This window comes from Acromyrmex echinatior, chromosome 1 (genome assembly GCF_024713525.1).
Source record: "Acromyrmex echinatior isolate Ae372 chromosome 1, ASM2471352v2, whole genome shotgun sequence".
NCBI classification, from domain to species: domain Eukaryota; kingdom Metazoa; phylum Arthropoda; class Insecta; order Hymenoptera; family Formicidae; genus Acromyrmex; species Acromyrmex echinatior.
The window spans coordinates 8092664-8109266 of NC_141852.1; the positions used below are offsets into that span (position 1 = coordinate 8092664).

Sequence of the window (16603 nt, forward strand, 5' to 3'; positions counted from 1 at the left end):
ATGCACAGGCAGCACGACAGTGCACGTTCCAGTTGTATTGTAATTCAGTGGTGCTAATTGGTCGGGCTGAAAACATAATGAAAAATTTTTTAATGAAAAATTAGAGATTTTCGAATTTTCTAGTAAATAACTGAAGATTTCTAGAGATTTTTAAATTATTTAGAAATTTTTTCTATCAACGTGTTGGCAACACTGGTGTTAAGTAATGATCAATTTGCAATTGTAGTCATCTTAGTTGATCTTTAATTAGATTACAGTACATACATTAATAACGGAGTAAAATAATAAGTAAGTGAAAAGATATGTAAGTAAAAACACCTTAATTCTCTTGATATATAAAAGATTATTTAAAGTTGTAATGTAATATTGTTAGACCTTTTTTATGTTTACGTTTATGCTTATGGTATATGGTAAATATTGAAGAAAAATAGTATTTTTTTTTAAAACAACATAAATTTTGATATTGTTGCATCATTTAAAAACATATGTTATTGTAGCATTTTTTCATAAATATTTTATTCTAATATAATTTATATATAAATAAGTATATCTTTTTCCTTTAAACTCAATCTGTTATTTCGTAATATTAGGCCTATTCTTTAGACCTATTTTATTCCTGCACTTAACTGTATTAGAACTTTAAAGATTTATAATTTTGTCATTACACTAAACTGCACTAAAAAACTTTTTCTCGCTTTTGTCAAATTTTAAATATGTATCTAAGCCTATTTATCACTACACTGGATTGCACTAAAACTTTCTATGCAGTATTTATAGTCCATTCTTATTTGAAGACCATCTTAAATAATGTTTTAAAATAGCTCTAATGTGCTAATATAGTTCTCTGATAGATTCATGGAACCTTAAAATTGTACTTGAGAATATCTTAGCCATAAGAACCAATTATGAATACCAGCTATTTCGCTTTTATAATCCAGCCAACGAGAATGGATTAAAATGGATTGAAATTTTTTTTATTCGAATGTGTATTTTAAATAGCGAATACTATTTTTTTGGATTTAATTGGATTCAATTGGATTCAATTGGATTCAATTAGATTCAATTGGATGCAATTGGATTGAAAAATTGCATTTTCTATTCAAAATTTTGAATAATATTCACAATGCACCAGAAAAAGCCAATATTATTTTTAGATTGAAAGGCATAGAGATATGTTTCATGCAATTCCTATAAATAAATAAAAATGCATTCAGGATTGAAAAGCATTCATTTTAACATTCGTGAATCAATATTTCTGAAAATGTGAATCCATTTCAATTCATTTCAATCCATTCTCGTTTGCTGAGAAGTTTTAAATATATATCTATTTCATTTTATGTACGAGTATGTACTAACAGATTCTCTCTCTCTCTCTCTCTCTCTCTCTCTCTCTCATTGTCAATTTTATTCTTAACTGTTAAATTTATATTTTATATTTCTTAACTATCTTAAGTATACTGTACTTGCTAGGACTCTGAAATTATTTTTTAATAAAATATTTTATTTCTTAATATTAATCTTTATATTCCATAAAATAAAACTTTATGATTCAATCGATAGGAAATAAAGGCGCTTAATGGTCGAAGCTGGATATTTAACGTTTAGATAATGATTATTATCTTAATGATTATTATTATGAGATAGCCTAATATAGATAGTGGCGTTTCTGCTAAACTAATAAATATCTATTGGTTCCACCATGAATTTATTGCTCTTGGATTGAAAACTATTTAGTAGAAAATTTATTATTAGATCATGCCCGTAGTCATTGTAAAACAAGATTTTAGAATTTGGATATTTTCAAGTTTCATTGAGATGAGCATTTAAACTTTGTTTATTATTTAATAAATAAATATTTGGCAATAAATTCTTCATGTAGTGATAGAATAAGGTCGTAGTAATAGAAAAATATGGGATATGTTAAACTATTTAATCAGAAGTTAGATTTGATAATCGTAAAACCGTAAGGCGTGAAAATCGTAATATGAGATACCCAGAGTATTCCTAATATGAAATAACCCATGCTCCTATGTTATAGTGAAAATCATTGCTAAAGTATAAATGTTATTGTACAATAATAAAAAAGACAACCGGAATGAACGTCGAGTGTCTATATTTGCGATGCTTGATTCCAACTACTTGAAAACGAATTCTGGATAATTATCGCATGCTCATTTTTCGTACACGCTGGCTGTGTTTGTTTGTATTTTAGAAACATTAAATAAAATTTTTTAATTGCAATACTGATATACTTTGCGTTTTACTATCCATATTCTTATATTAGGAGCACAATTTTTTGACTTTGCGATTTGCTCACTTTTTATATTTCTTTAATTTTCAAAAAAAAAAATGAATTTGAATTTTATGTAACGTTATCTTAAAGTTTATTAAATTCCCTTCAAAATGATCTATTATTTTTTTTTATTCTGTCTATAGAATAAAAAATAATGTGTCTATAGAATAATAAATGCTAGAAGTCTAGCATTTACTCAAAATGAACTCGGTATCTCATAATAGGGGCCTTTCCTCTATAATATTGTATTTGTAACTACATTTAAACTGCACGCCAAATTAATTTTTTTTGGACTTAGAAATGCAGGTAACAGAAAATATTTTACAATTTTAATAAAACATTCATGTTTTAGTTTTATTTTCTTATAATGCACATACATATGTATACATATCTTTTTAATTCCATATCTTTTTAATTTCAAGATTATTAATATGATAGCAATGCATAACAAGGATTGCTTGCATCGTGCATAGAATGTAAAGATTTTTTTAATATTTGTAAATCTAAAACAAGTTGTGCAAAACTAGGTCTATCTTGTGGAACCATATTCCAACAAGAACACATAACTTTATATATATTGTGAGAAACCATATTAGGACATGTCAAACGACATTTATCCTGAATTAAATAACGCAATAACTGGTTATCTTGTATACTAGCATATGGAAAAGAACCTAGAGTTCCAATTTCCCAGAGCACAACACCAAATGACCAGACGTCACTTTTAGAAGAGAAAGCATGATTACATATAGCTTCTGGTGACATCCAACGTATTGGGAGTTGACGAACTTTGCCAGCCATATTATTTATTACATATATTCCATTTCGTGACAAACCAAAATCAGAAATCTAAATCCATAATGAATCCATAATAAATAAAATTTGTATATATTAGGTGTTGGAATTAATTCGTAGCGTTTTTAATGAAAGAATGTTATTTATTTCACATGAGCATTAAAAAATACATTAATGAAAGTACTTCCCATCACTTGTAAAACGCTACGAATTAATTCCAACACCTAATATAATATTATTTTTTTAAATAATTATTATACAGATGTCTACTACCTTTAGTGTTAGATCTGAAGTAAGGAGGATATTTCTTGCTGCCAAATCTCTATGTATAATTCCTTTAACTTCCAAATGTTCCATTCCTCTTGCAATATCAAGCGCAAACTTTATAAATTGTTGATTTTCAATTGTATCATACAAATTTTCGTTATCATTTTTATTTCTTTCAACAATATTTGCATATTTAGATATAGTCTTTTCAACACTATATAAAAGTTTATCGCCTGATTTAATTTTTCTTCTGTAATGTAGATATGCAAGCAAATCTCCACCTTTCATATATTCTAAAAGTATGCATATAGGATTATTAGGTAAAGTACAGCAACCTATAAGGTTCACTAAATGTGTATGAGAACCAGCTGCCTTCATTATTTTAATTTCTTCCAGTAATTGATGTCTGGCTTCAGGTTCGTTACATGTATCAGAACATTGTGACATTTTAACAGCTACTAATATGTTCTTATTGTTGCTTAAGCTGCCTAGGTATACTTTACCAAACTGTCCCTTTCCTAATTCATATATAAAATTTATATATTTATATGGTACTTCAAATTCATCTTTCTGAGTTTTGTAACATGTCTCCTACAAGAAATTTCTTAAATTAAAATTTAAAATTTTTTTAAATTATTTAATCTTTTTCCATTTACCTCAGATTTTTGTTCTACATAGACATCGAGATTACGTCTCTGAAAAACTAGATCTGGCCATTGAGCGAGTTTACAAGCAGAAGGAGACACTGTTTGTCTCCTATTGTTAAAAATAAAATGTTTGCTATAATAAATATGCAATAATTACTATACACATAAATTGTAAAAAATAGTTTAGTAAACTGTTACTTACTGTTTGAAAGGAAATACAAGTTGATACCCATTTTTATTATGTATTGATATAATGCTAATAAAGCCTAGTATAACACAAATGACAATACCGGCAAGTAATAGCCACTGTAACATAATCATATTATATGAATTAATATTATACATATACATATATTAATTATTAATATATATTTTTATATATACCATAGTACTCTTGTCTAATATTTTAGTTTTGCTTATATCAACAATGATGAAACCACCTTGAGTTCCTAAACAATTTCGATAATCCATTGCAGCTACCAATATTTTATATCCATTTTTTACTTTTATGTATTGATCATCAATTCTCATGTCCCAATTAAAGATATTTATTGTAGAAGTCACGTTACTTATCTTTGTGATATTATATACAGAATGTCCCGCTTTTGATATCAATAATGGTATGCCAACACTAAAATATTACATATTGCATTATCATTCAAGTAAAATGATATGACAATCAAATTAATAAAATAAAATAAAAAAATCTCACCTAATTATATAAGAATGAATATGAGAATTATTCGACGTATTATTCCAATTAATAACTATACTTTCTCTTTGTCGGATTACTTCTACTTTTGGAATAGGCAAGATAGATTTTGCATCCGCGCAACTGCATTTATGTCTTATACATTCTGGAACTCTATAGATGACCTATAATATCATGAAAAATATCTTAGAAATTTCATATAATGTCTTTTTATAATGTTAATTTATAATTTCACCTCTGGTAACTTTCCTATGGGTTTAACTCTTGGATTGGCATACACTTGTATTTTGTACGTACAATTTGGATGTATTTGTATATCCGATATACCACTCAATAATTTATTTTGTGGTACTAATATGCTAAATTGACTTTTATTTTGCACATTGTAGAGTGCGAAACCTTCTGTACATTCTGTCCTATTTATATCAGTTTCTTTTAACATACTTGTAATCATAACACTATAACACATATTGAAATTTTTGTTATTTATATAATATCTTTATAGATAATTATTATTGAAAAGCATTAATTAATGTAGTACCTGTACGAAGAAGGTTCTTTTTCTCCATTTGATGGCGTCCAAGATATATTCAATTTCAATGATTTTAGTGCATTATCGCTTTTGAAATTACTTTCATCTTCTGAAACGTACACTGTAATATTTTCGACAACGCCAGCAAATTTTGTTATATTTTTTGCATTTATTGCATCAGAATATAAAAGCAACACAATAATTATATCATATATTAAAATATATTTACACTGTATAAACATCTCATTTTATAGTATGTCTATTTTCTAAATAATTTAGATATATTACATTTTTATACTATTTTATATTTTTGTTATAATGCATTGAGCAACAAGATGTCTACTTCAATCAATAATACTGTGCTTTATTTCAACTTCAATGTTCGAATAGGATTTATCTTTAGCAAAACATATATCTGGTAACTCTTATCTGATAATCGAAGTACTTAAGAACCTTACGACTTCCTATAATAAAATGATAAATGATCTTTTCATTGTAAAAATAATACATATTATTTAATGAAATAATAATTGAAAAATCATAAAAATTATTAGGAATATACAATTATTAATTCCATAAACTACATAATGATTATAATTAACGAAAAATTTATTCTTATCAACAATAAAAATTAATACATGTACATATATATATTTTTGTTATCATAAATTATACTTAACGCACGTATGCACGCATGCACGCACATGCACACGCACGCACACGCATACAAATCTTCAACACTTTCTTATTTAATATTTCAGAAGTTACACAAATGGCCTCGGCTGCAATGTCACCAACTGATGATGACGAGCTTACTCTTCCTCGTGCATCAATTAACAAAATAATCAAGGAAATATTACCTCATGTACGAGTGGCAAATGAATCTAGAGAACTTATTTTAAACTGCTGTACAGAATTCATTCATTTATTGTCTTCCGAAGCAAATGAAATTTGTAATCAACAACAAAAAAAAACTATAAATGCGGAACATGTTTTACAAGCACTTGATAAATTGGGCTTTGGTGATTACAACGCAGAAGCAGAGGCTGTATTACGGGATTGCAAAGCTGTAGCGGCTAAGAGAAGACGTCAAAGTACCAGATTAGAAAATTTGGGAATTCCAGAAGAAGAATTATTACGTCAACAACAGGAGTTATTTGCTAAAGCAAGAGAGGAACAAGCAGTTGCGGAACAGCAACAGTGGCAACAATTACAAGCTGTTACACAAATGGCATCCATGCAACAAGGTGATAGCGAACAAGAAGATTATTCATAAAGAAATTCAAATGGTGAAGTTCGTTTGTAAAATCAATTTGTTTTTTATGTAAAAAAGGTATTTATAATATTTAACATAAAATAAGAAGAAGGAAAGAGGGAGGAAGGAAGAATTAATAGAGATGGAAACAATAGCGATGAATAAAATGAAAAATGTTGAATATAAATTCTATTATTTTCGAAAACCGTTTTTAATAATTTAATTCTACAGCATATTTTACAATAGTGAATACTAAATACTTTTACATTTCTTAATTTAAAATTATAATATATAAAAATAATATATAATAAAACGGATTAATTATATATCTCTCATTTCTCTTTTTATATCCTTCTTTCATATAAACTTTTATGGTAGATTTAAGGCATTAATCTTCCATATTCAGAAGACAGATGGCTTTTCTTTATAACCTCTATGACTTTTGAAACGTAATGATACCTATCAATAATGTTTGCATTATTTTATTGCACATATAACATAGACAAATTTCTTGTATTCTTTTTTTGGAATAAAATTGTATATTCTTGTCATTCTTGACTTTCTCTAAACATTTTATTTATGTTCTATTAATTTAATAATCAAATCGTTAGAATACAAATAGGAATCGAAAGTAAGATTAAAGAATAAAATAATTCAATATCCGATTAAAATAAAAAAATATATAAGTCTTAAAATATTATCTAATTACCAATTTTTTTCTGTTAACACAGAAGGTGTAATTGAATTCCTAGGAACTCCATATATCTTTGTTCGCAGTTTATCTATAAGAAATTCTTCATTTTCACAAAAAATCATATCTTCTGCAAAAAATACGAATACAATTAAATACATTAAATGTTAATATATAATTTTCCATAAACGATCTAAAATAATCTTTTACCTTGTTTATTTCTCGAAGGTATCAAAAATAAATTTAAACCACTTTCTGTTGAACAATGATTCATATCTATACCGCTATGAGTTTGTAATCGAGAACTAGAAAATGCTTTATTATAAAAATCCTGAAAAAAATTAAAATATAATTTTCAAAATAGAATATAAACAAGTTTCTATATATTTATGAGATTATAATTTTCCTATTCTTAATTTTCTTTTCAGTATTAATTTACATTTTAGTAGCTTGTTGTATAAAATAAAAACGCTGTTTAAAATAAAATATTACATGAAATTAATTGCAATGTAATTTAGAAAGACAACTAGAAGACAGAATTATTTTCGTAATGCAATCGAAATCAGACGATAGAAAAAATAACATAGAAACAAATTAAATTTATAGAAATTTAGATAAATGGAAATAGGATGATGGAAAAGATAAAACTAAAAATATAATCAAGGCCAATATTTATTATATAATCGATTTTTATATTTAAGAATTAAATACAATCTTAAGATGTCATGAACCAATTATATTAGCATCTTAAGACATTATTTAAGACGATCTTAAAGTAACGGACTATAAATATTGGTCTAAGATCGGTATTTCTAAGATCTGTATTCTTTTATAGTCCATTCTTATTTTAAGATGGTCTTAAGTAATATCTCGAAATGTTAATATGGCTCTATGATTAATTTATTTTATTATATCTTAAAGCTATTTAAGGTTTTGAGTAATCACTGTGATTATATTGGATTGTAATATCATAAGCGAGAAATGACATGTTGAAGTTCTTGTATGTTATTTGTATACTTAAACAAAAAGAATTTGAATAAAATAATGAAATCGCTTTAAAATATTTGTAAAAAATAGATCAGTTACCTTTATGCTCCTCCTTTGACAGTTAGTAAATAATAAAGCACGTGAAAAGGCTTTGTATGTAAACATTAGTAAATGCATTTCACGTGCTCTTTACGACTATTTATTGACTGTCAAGCTAACTTTTCATGCGTAGCACAAAATGTCATGTAATTTAAATTTTCGAGAATTGATTGGAATCATGGATTGGTGTGTCACCTCACAAAAAATTTTTAACAATAATAGCATTTTGCTGCCGCAGCGTGCTGCGCATGAAAAGTCAAGTTCGGAGGGGGGAGGGAGACAGCTTCGGCCTGTTTTTACAACTGTTTTAAACCGATCTCATTTTATTTTATCCAAATTCTCTTTATTTATGGGAATGGCTATTTGATAAGTTTAGCTTGTCAAATAGGATAGCATCGATCCAAGTAACATGATCGCGAAAGCACACATTTCGTTTATAATCAGTGAATGAAGACATAGAAAATAATGGTGATCTTGTGGATTGAAATTATTATTGGAAAGTAAATATGGATTAGTAAATTGAAAGTTGTTAAATTGAAAGAAGAATTAAAGAAAAGGGAGCGCCTTTGAGAGAAAAAAAGGCCGAACTTATATGTAGAATGGCGTATGAAATTGAAGTGTCTGGGTTTTCAGACTAAGTGTCGATATAACATTCCGTTTGTCAATTAAGCTATGTAATTTTAAGGTTACAAAAAAGAATCATTGTGTTAATATCGAGACAGTTATTTACAGTTTTTAATTTGCTGTGTACTTTACATACAATACACTGCTCTAACAGATTGGCTACGTTCAGCAGAGAAAATTAACCAGCGCTTAGATAGTGATTTTTTTCTTTTTGCTGAACGCAGCCATTAATTGTTGTTTTTGTTAACTATTTATAGTTAAGACGTAAACCACATCAAGAAATAATAACGAAAATGCTTTCTCATATATACCCAGTAATCTTAGTACAAATCATCTGAATCAAAGCTAGCGGTAGCATAATCCTCGAGTCTAAAATGATTTGTACACACACGCGATTCTGCACTCGGGCGGAAAACTTTACTTTTATTGCTGCGATTCACTATTTTTTCATCTCCTCATCTTCGGGAATCGACGCTTTCCTCTATTTTTACATTTGTATGCCATACACATACCTGGCACATCAAAATTAAAATATTTGTCTTTATATACAGTTTCATAAACAGATGCAATTTGACATGTCTCCAAGCACATTAACGCCTCCTATCAGCCAGCTACAAGTGGCAGTCATCATTTCCATAAATGGCATGAAAAAAATGGATATTTTAACGTGCCATTTTTAATCGCTTGTGATCCAATAATAGTCACAGCGACTATTTAGGAGCCTTAAGACAAGAATAGTAGTTTAAATATAAGAATTGACTCTATGAATATTTTGTTATAGAAGATAAGACATTTTTAAATAGATAATACATTATATGTGATAAAATACCTTCATTTCATCAATAGTAGCTGGCATAAAATCTTGCAATTCTGTTTTATTATGCAAAAATATAACATGTGGATAATATTCTACATAATCTTGATCTATGACTGTTGTTGAAGACGGTTTTAACATTTCTGCAGTTTGTAAAAATCTATAAGAAAAATAGATACTTCATTATATATTGTAAATTTTAATAGCAACAAAAAGTAATTATATATTGTATTAATAAAATTAATAAATACTTTTATTACAATATTACCTCACTAAATTTGGATCGACAAACCAATCTTGCACAAATATAATAACATGGCACACTGAAAATAGGAATGCTGCAAACTGAAGTGATTGTAATTCCAAATTAGAATCACTATTCATAAAATCAGGTGCACCTTTTTTCTGATCAAAGGATGCAGCAGAGTCAATCACAAATCCAGAAAGAATTGGTTGTGTATCCAAATATATTACTCTATTTTTAGTTATAAAAAAATCTATTCCAGTGGTACAATTTGTACTACTTTCATAATGTGACAAATCTTGAACTTGAAAAATGTTAGATCTAATCATATAAAACAAAATTATTAAAATAACATTAATTTCAGTAAAAAAGAGCTAATATCTCATATATTGCAAATAAACATAATACATACGAATAATGTGATGTTAGTAGTGACATGATTGTCGATTTACCAACACCTTGTGCACCTAAACATCCAACGACTAGAAAGTCTTGTTGATCATACAAAAAATCTATTGAATTTTCACATAGTTGCATATTTTCATCCATGAATTTGATGCATGTACTCATTTCAGGACATATGGAAAGCATACGAATCGCTGAAACATCATTTTGATATCTTAGGCTAATATTTCATTTATACAAATTTTTCGTACAAATTTTTCAAGTTGACTGGCCGCAGGATAGAGAAATTCTAGAATTTCTAGAAATCCTCTATCTTATAATGAATCAATACGCTTGAAAAATTTATATGATAAATGAAATATTAGCTTACTGTTACAATCATGGTAATATATTTCACACCTTATTGTTAATTTGTTAAATATGCCGAAACATTGATATATATTCTAGTCCATTTGAGACATCTTTTTAATCACGAATTCTTTGTTTAATTTGATGACTAACTTTTTCAGCAAGTGTAGGGATATTAATAATTTTCAATTTACAAGCAATTAAAAAAAAAACTTTACACGAATTAAACTTCAAAATGATAATACTTGTAGAACTACTTTTTTATAATCGAATTTTAATTTTAAGTCTAGTTACAAAAATACATAATATAAAAGGAATATTAAAAAAATATTTTCGATATTTTTATTAAAAAAACTTTGAACTCAGAAAATCTCATTAAAAAGACATTCAATAGTTTTGAGACTTACGGATTATTTTGTACATTAAATATAATAGATATTTTTCAGCACATTAACATTTTTCTAATATGATGTCTGATTGAGCATTAAATTATTAAAAATGGCTTGTCAATTTAATTTAATTCGTGATATTACAGTAATTTAATTGCGTTTATAAATTCGGAAAACCAAGCGCGCAGTTCGAATGATTACATATATGTAAGCATGTACATATATATTAGGTGTTGGAATTAATTCGTAGCGTTTTACAAGTGATGGGAAGTACTTTCATTAATGTATTTTTTAATGCTCATGTGAAATAAATAACATTCTTTCATTAAAAAACGCTACGAATTAATTCCAACACCTAATAGTATATATAGTATATATAGTGTCAAAAGTTTCGGGCCGGCTAAATATCTCAGAAAATATGCATTTTTGAGAAAAATGTTTTTAAACAAAAATTATAGAGTTTAAAAAGGTCTATTTAATGATCTTATCAGTTTGATCTTAGCGTCGCCAAGGTCACATCGATTTTTTTAAATTGGTCATTCTATTTTTGATTCCAGAATCTAATAGTCGATATCAAAAGCTTTTCAAAACACTACAATAAAGTTCATTTTCATTAAATATTTTTCGAGTTATAACGCTTGAAAGTTGCAATGTCACCATTATTAATATTATTACTCGAGACATCCAACCGACGACTAAGACCTCTTGAATGTTATTCAGGATCAAGCTCTGGATAACATTTGTTAAGATCAAGGTCATTGGAGATTGTTTCTCTTATTTCCATTTTTTGCACTGAAAATTTATTTTTATGTAAAAGTGAAAATAAAAAAAAACAATTTCTAATGAACCACATTCAAATGCACTTTCCGAGATATTTAGCTGGCCCGGAACTTTTGACGGACACTATATACAATCACGTTGAATTATTTAAGATCCAGTTTCGACCGTTATAGGCATTTAATTTTTTAGTATTGTGTTCTCACATATGCGGTCTAAAATAAAGATTCTTAATATTGATTAAATATAAATTACTTACATTCTTGTATTTTTGATGCTGCTGAAGACATATCGGCATCTTTTCTATAAAAAGATGTTTATTATATCATATGCAGAATGATTTAGAACAAGGGTAACAAATTATTAGTTTTTCCTTGGCAGAACTAGTGCGCACTCAGTGCACTGTAAAGCCGTTGTACATAAATCGACATAAAGATGTACGTTTAATAAAAATATAGAAACGAATTAAACTGTGAAATATTCAATATATTTTATTTGATAGCTATTTGATAAAATACACATTAAGCATTTTATCAATTGAGATATCTCACTTTTACATTTTGATTAGAATAATGTACAACAGCTTTAATGTGTACTAAGTGCGCACTACTTCTGCCAATGAAAAATGCTATATGATAGATTGTGAAAAATAATTTTGAATAAAAACATAAATATAGAATCTGTTCTCAATACATACAGGATGCACGGAAGTTATTACCATTTAATTATCTCATTAAAACTATACTTGTGAAAAATCGGTTTTTTTAAATTGTGTAAGTAAATTCTATACGTCAACATCACCAGAGAAGAGCAGCAGGAATTGAGCAAGGACCTAAACATTATCGTATTTCCAGCGGACAAAGGCAACACGATAGTGATTATGAATCAGACTGCAGGATGAAAATAATAAGGTACCTGAGCCGAATAAGACTCAGCACTAAATAAGATCCACTTTTAAATTTATTACTTTAAAACTTTATGCTTGCAATATATGCTTAAAACAATGCTGGAATTTATTTGCAAGCTTTCAGCCGATTTTCAGTTTGGTTTCCATCTCTTATCTCACTAACTTATCTCTCCGCGCGTAGCCTAAATGTTAATCGGTAGAAACACATTTGTTTAATAAAAACTTGTGTGTATAAGTCATTTTTATATAACAATCCGCTGCAAAATTTACCAGTATAATATTTCATAATTTTTACTGATTATTGCGAAGAATATTACTAAGGCCTCGGTGGTCTAATGGCTTAGGACACTCGTACGGAATATAAGAGATCCGGGTTCAAATCCCGACCGAGATAATATTTTTCACAATAAATTTATTTAAAGTTTTTTAGCACATTATTATCCTTCTAATATGTTATCAGATAGAACATCTAAATTTGCTTGTCAATTTAATTTAATTTTTGATATTATTATTATATATTTTGATATTATGATTATTCCAGTAGTTTAATTGTAGTCCGGAAAAAATTCGGCACGCAATTTGAATAATTACAAAATATAATATATATGCGTGTATATATATATATATATATATATATATATATACACATTTGAAATAAATACTCTAGATAGAAATCAAATCTTGGGATCCTATAGATTCTGTATCCAGTTTGGTACGAAACATATTTGGCCATTTTAACTTCGACACAAAATATCTCGAGAATAATACATTTTTGGAAAAAATGTCTCAAATAAAAATTATAGAGTTTGAAGAGGACCATTAGATGAGCTACTTGGATTTTAGGTTCAAGGCACATTTTGGGTCCAATAAGGCCGAAGTTAATTTTTTTTTAAATCTAAGTAATTTTTCTAAAATCTATAATGTAGGATATCAAATCATATATTGGGTCATTTAAAAAGTATCCGCGGTTTTTTGTTCAATTTTTGAATGAAATTTTTCTTTATTGAAAATCAATTTTAATCAAGTATATATTGGCCATTATTATCTATAACCTTTTGCCATTTTTCGGGTAATTTCATAATTCCATCCGTGTAGAACTTTTGTGGTTTATCGGCGAAAAACTTTTTCAAGTGATTTTCGGCAGCTCTTTTGTCGGCCAATGTTTTTCCATCAAGAGAATTCTGTAGAGATCGAAATAAATGGTAGTCAGACAGTGCAAGGTCCGGGCTATACGGTGGATGCATCAAAACTTCCCAATCAAGCTCCCTCAATTTTTGGCGCGTCATCAAAGATGTGTGTGGTCTGGCGTTGTCATGATGGAAGACAATACCTTTTCTGTTAATCAATTCTGGTCGTTTTTCCTTAATCGCTTCCTGTAATCTATCCAGTTGTGAACAGTAGAGCTCTGAATTAATCGTTAGGCCATGTGGTAACACCTCATGATGGACGACTCCCTTCCAATCCCACCACACACACAGCATCACCTTATTTGCCATCAATCCAGGCTTTGAAGTCGTTTGTGGTGGTTCGCCGCGCTTATTCCATGATCTTTTACGAACAATATTCTTGTATTTCATTCATTTTTCATCGCCTATGATGATTTGCTTCAGAAATGGGTCGATTTCGTTGCGTTTTAGTAGTGTTTCGCTGATGGAAATTCGATCAATCAAATTTCTTTGCGTTAATTCATGTGGCACCCAAACATCGAGTTTCTTTGCGTAGCCAGCCTTTTTCAAATGATTCCAAACTGTCATATGGTTGATTCTTAGTGCATTGGCTATTTCCTGACAGCTCACATGCCGGTCTTGCTTGACCAGTTGCAAAATTTCATCGACTTTTTCAGTGACTGACCAACCAGAGCGAGGTCGATCTTTGATATCAAAATTTCCAGAACGAAATCGAATAACTCCTGCGTCCTGCGTTCACTTACAGCATCCGCGTCGTAAACTTCACAAATTTGTTTGCATGTTTGTGCTGCGTTTTTGTCTTTTTTGTAGTAAAAAAGTATCACATAGCGTATTTCTTCAGAAATTTCACTCATTTTCAAACCAATATAACTTTTGACACGATTGATGAATCACCAAACTTTGTTTACAAAAAATGTAACCTAAAATGTCATCTTTCAGACGCGCGTTCGTTTGATACAATCGGATTAGTGTTGCCCGATATATGACCATCAATACCATCTAGTGATAAAAAACCGCGGATACTTTTTAAATGACCCAATATATCCAATATAGGATATCAAATATTATTGATAAAACAATCACTATATATAGCTATAATGGCATCATATTTTGAGTACAGGGAGGCTCTAGAAACACTCAGATAACTTAAATAGAGATATGAATTATAACGTAAATATTGTAAAATATAAAGGATCCTCTCTTCCTCCACTCCCCTCTTCGCTTAACAAAATTTATATAAGAGAAATCCTCCAAGGAGCAACTCAGTATCTGTACGCTTCTCACTCTGATGAAGTGAACAGCAAGGTTCACGAAACGTTGGCATTAGCAATAGATCATGACACGGGGATAACCCTTTGCTATCTCTAAAGAAAATACCAATGAAAGTCTTAAAAGTGTTATCAAATTCTACGTCGTAGAAATTCTGTTCGGGGCTGCACACAATCAAAGGAATAGGGAACAGAAAATATTATAAGAATTTCAACCTATCAGAAACTGTGTATTCCACAGTAGTTTTTGATAAACTGACTGAAGAATAAGATTGAAATTCTTATTCTCTGTTCTCAATTCCTTTGATTGTGCGTCCCTTAGCACCACGAGTTGGATTTGGACAAAATAAAGACGCACACACTAATTTGAAATGATGAATAGTGAATGATCAATTTAAAATGTTGAGCATAAAATGAAAATTATATTGTTTTTAGCAGAAACAAAAAATGTGAAACAAAAAAGAGCAAACATTCAGAGATGTTTCTACTCACATCATGCAGTTATGCCATGCATTATCTGAAATGTTGTGTCAAAAAGTAATCAAATACAAAAATGTTTCTAAGAAGTTGTGAAGTAAAATATAGTGAATAACATTCTATTGAATGTTATATTAGAGATAATTTTCCGTTTGAAAATTAATTCAATATTAGTTCCGTGCCACTTTTGTTAAAAATAAAAGTGTTATATATAGAGCAAATGGTATGATTTTGCAACACCTTGCATTTCACAAACTGGCATATGCACTTTCATCTCTGCCCAATTCCTACTCATAATGCCACACAATCGAATTTTCACGAAGCACAAAATTTATGTTTACATAGTTAAAAGATCAATACTCGACAAATATAATTTTAATAAATAATTAAATGATATATTTCGTGTGTCATCCTATAGTTGTAGAAATTTTTAAATCAAACTCATAGGCTGAGTTTTGTAAAGATGTCCTTCTTCAACATGATATCTAGTGATATCAAGACATTTGATACTATGGTTTTTTGTTCTAACTGTATACCAATAGCTCTACGAGTTGAAAAATAAAGTTTTTTTCGATTTTAATATAAAGTCTATTGCAGTACTATCAAATTTTGCGTTTACTTTAATCCTGTAAAAGGATTTTTGATTCAGTAAATTCGGAGATTTATATCAATCTGCAAAGTCCTGACAATTTGATCACACCAGCATCCCCTTAAAGCAATAAGTTGTTCGGTTAATTTTGGTCTTAAAATGTTTCTAGAATTAATTACCCTAAGAATATCCCATTACGAATTTATTACTCATTGTTTAATTGTAAGTTAAAAACCGTCACCAAAAGTGTGGCAGTGCTAAGTATGATGACCGATATTAGTGTATGTCATGTATAA

The 16603-nt window shown here is 28.6% G+C and overlaps 3 protein-coding genes across 9 annotated transcripts in view; 1 reads left to right on the top strand and 2 right to left on the bottom strand.

Annotated features, from left to right (window-relative positions):
• Positions 1-7052, top strand: NC2beta (negative cofactor 2beta). 2 transcript variants are annotated; one of them, XM_011070909.2, is made up of 2 exons: positions 1-288; positions 6008-7052. In XM_011070909.2, exon 2 carries the CDS (start codon positions 6019-6021, stop codon positions 6520-6522), a length of 504 nt encoding a protein of 167 aa, XP_011069211.1. In that variant the 5' UTR covers positions 1-288; positions 6008-6018; the 3' UTR covers positions 6523-7052. The 2 variants fall into 2 exon arrangements, with proteins under 2 accessions (XP_011069211.1, XP_011069210.1); XM_011070908.2 differs by having other exon boundaries at positions 2-304.
• On the bottom strand, positions 2621-6008 carry LOC105155038 (vascular endothelial growth factor receptor 3). The gene is made up of 8 exons (XM_011070907.2): positions 5256-6008; positions 4950-5172; positions 4715-4878; positions 4387-4633; positions 4205-4308; positions 4012-4135; positions 3362-3946; positions 2621-3142 (listed from the first exon to the last, which is right to left on the bottom strand). The coding sequence occupies exons 1-8, from the start codon at positions 5486-5488 to the stop codon at positions 2720-2722; spliced, it is 2103 nt and encodes a 700-aa protein (XP_011069209.1). The 5' UTR covers positions 5489-6008; the 3' UTR covers positions 2621-2719.
• LOC105155040 (nonsense-mediated mRNA decay factor SMG9) overlaps positions 6689-16603 on the bottom strand; it is a 23981-nt gene continuing 14066 nt past the window's right edge. For all 6 annotated transcript variants that reach the window (XM_011070913.2, XM_087416807.1, XM_087416817.1 and 3 more), the window contains 7 exons: positions 12139-12182; positions 10373-10559; positions 9985-10281; positions 9732-9876; positions 7403-7523; positions 7211-7322; positions 6689-6960 (listed from right to left, as the gene is read on the bottom strand). In XM_011070913.2, the coding sequence (XP_011069215.1) occupies positions 6882-6960; positions 7211-7322; positions 7403-7523; positions 9732-9876; positions 9985-10281; positions 10373-10559; positions 12139-12182 (985 nt within the window). In that variant the 3' untranslated portion in view covers positions 6689-6881. The remainder of the gene's footprint in view (positions 6961-7210; positions 7323-7402; positions 7524-9731; positions 9877-9984; positions 10282-10372; positions 10560-12138; positions 12183-16603) is intronic.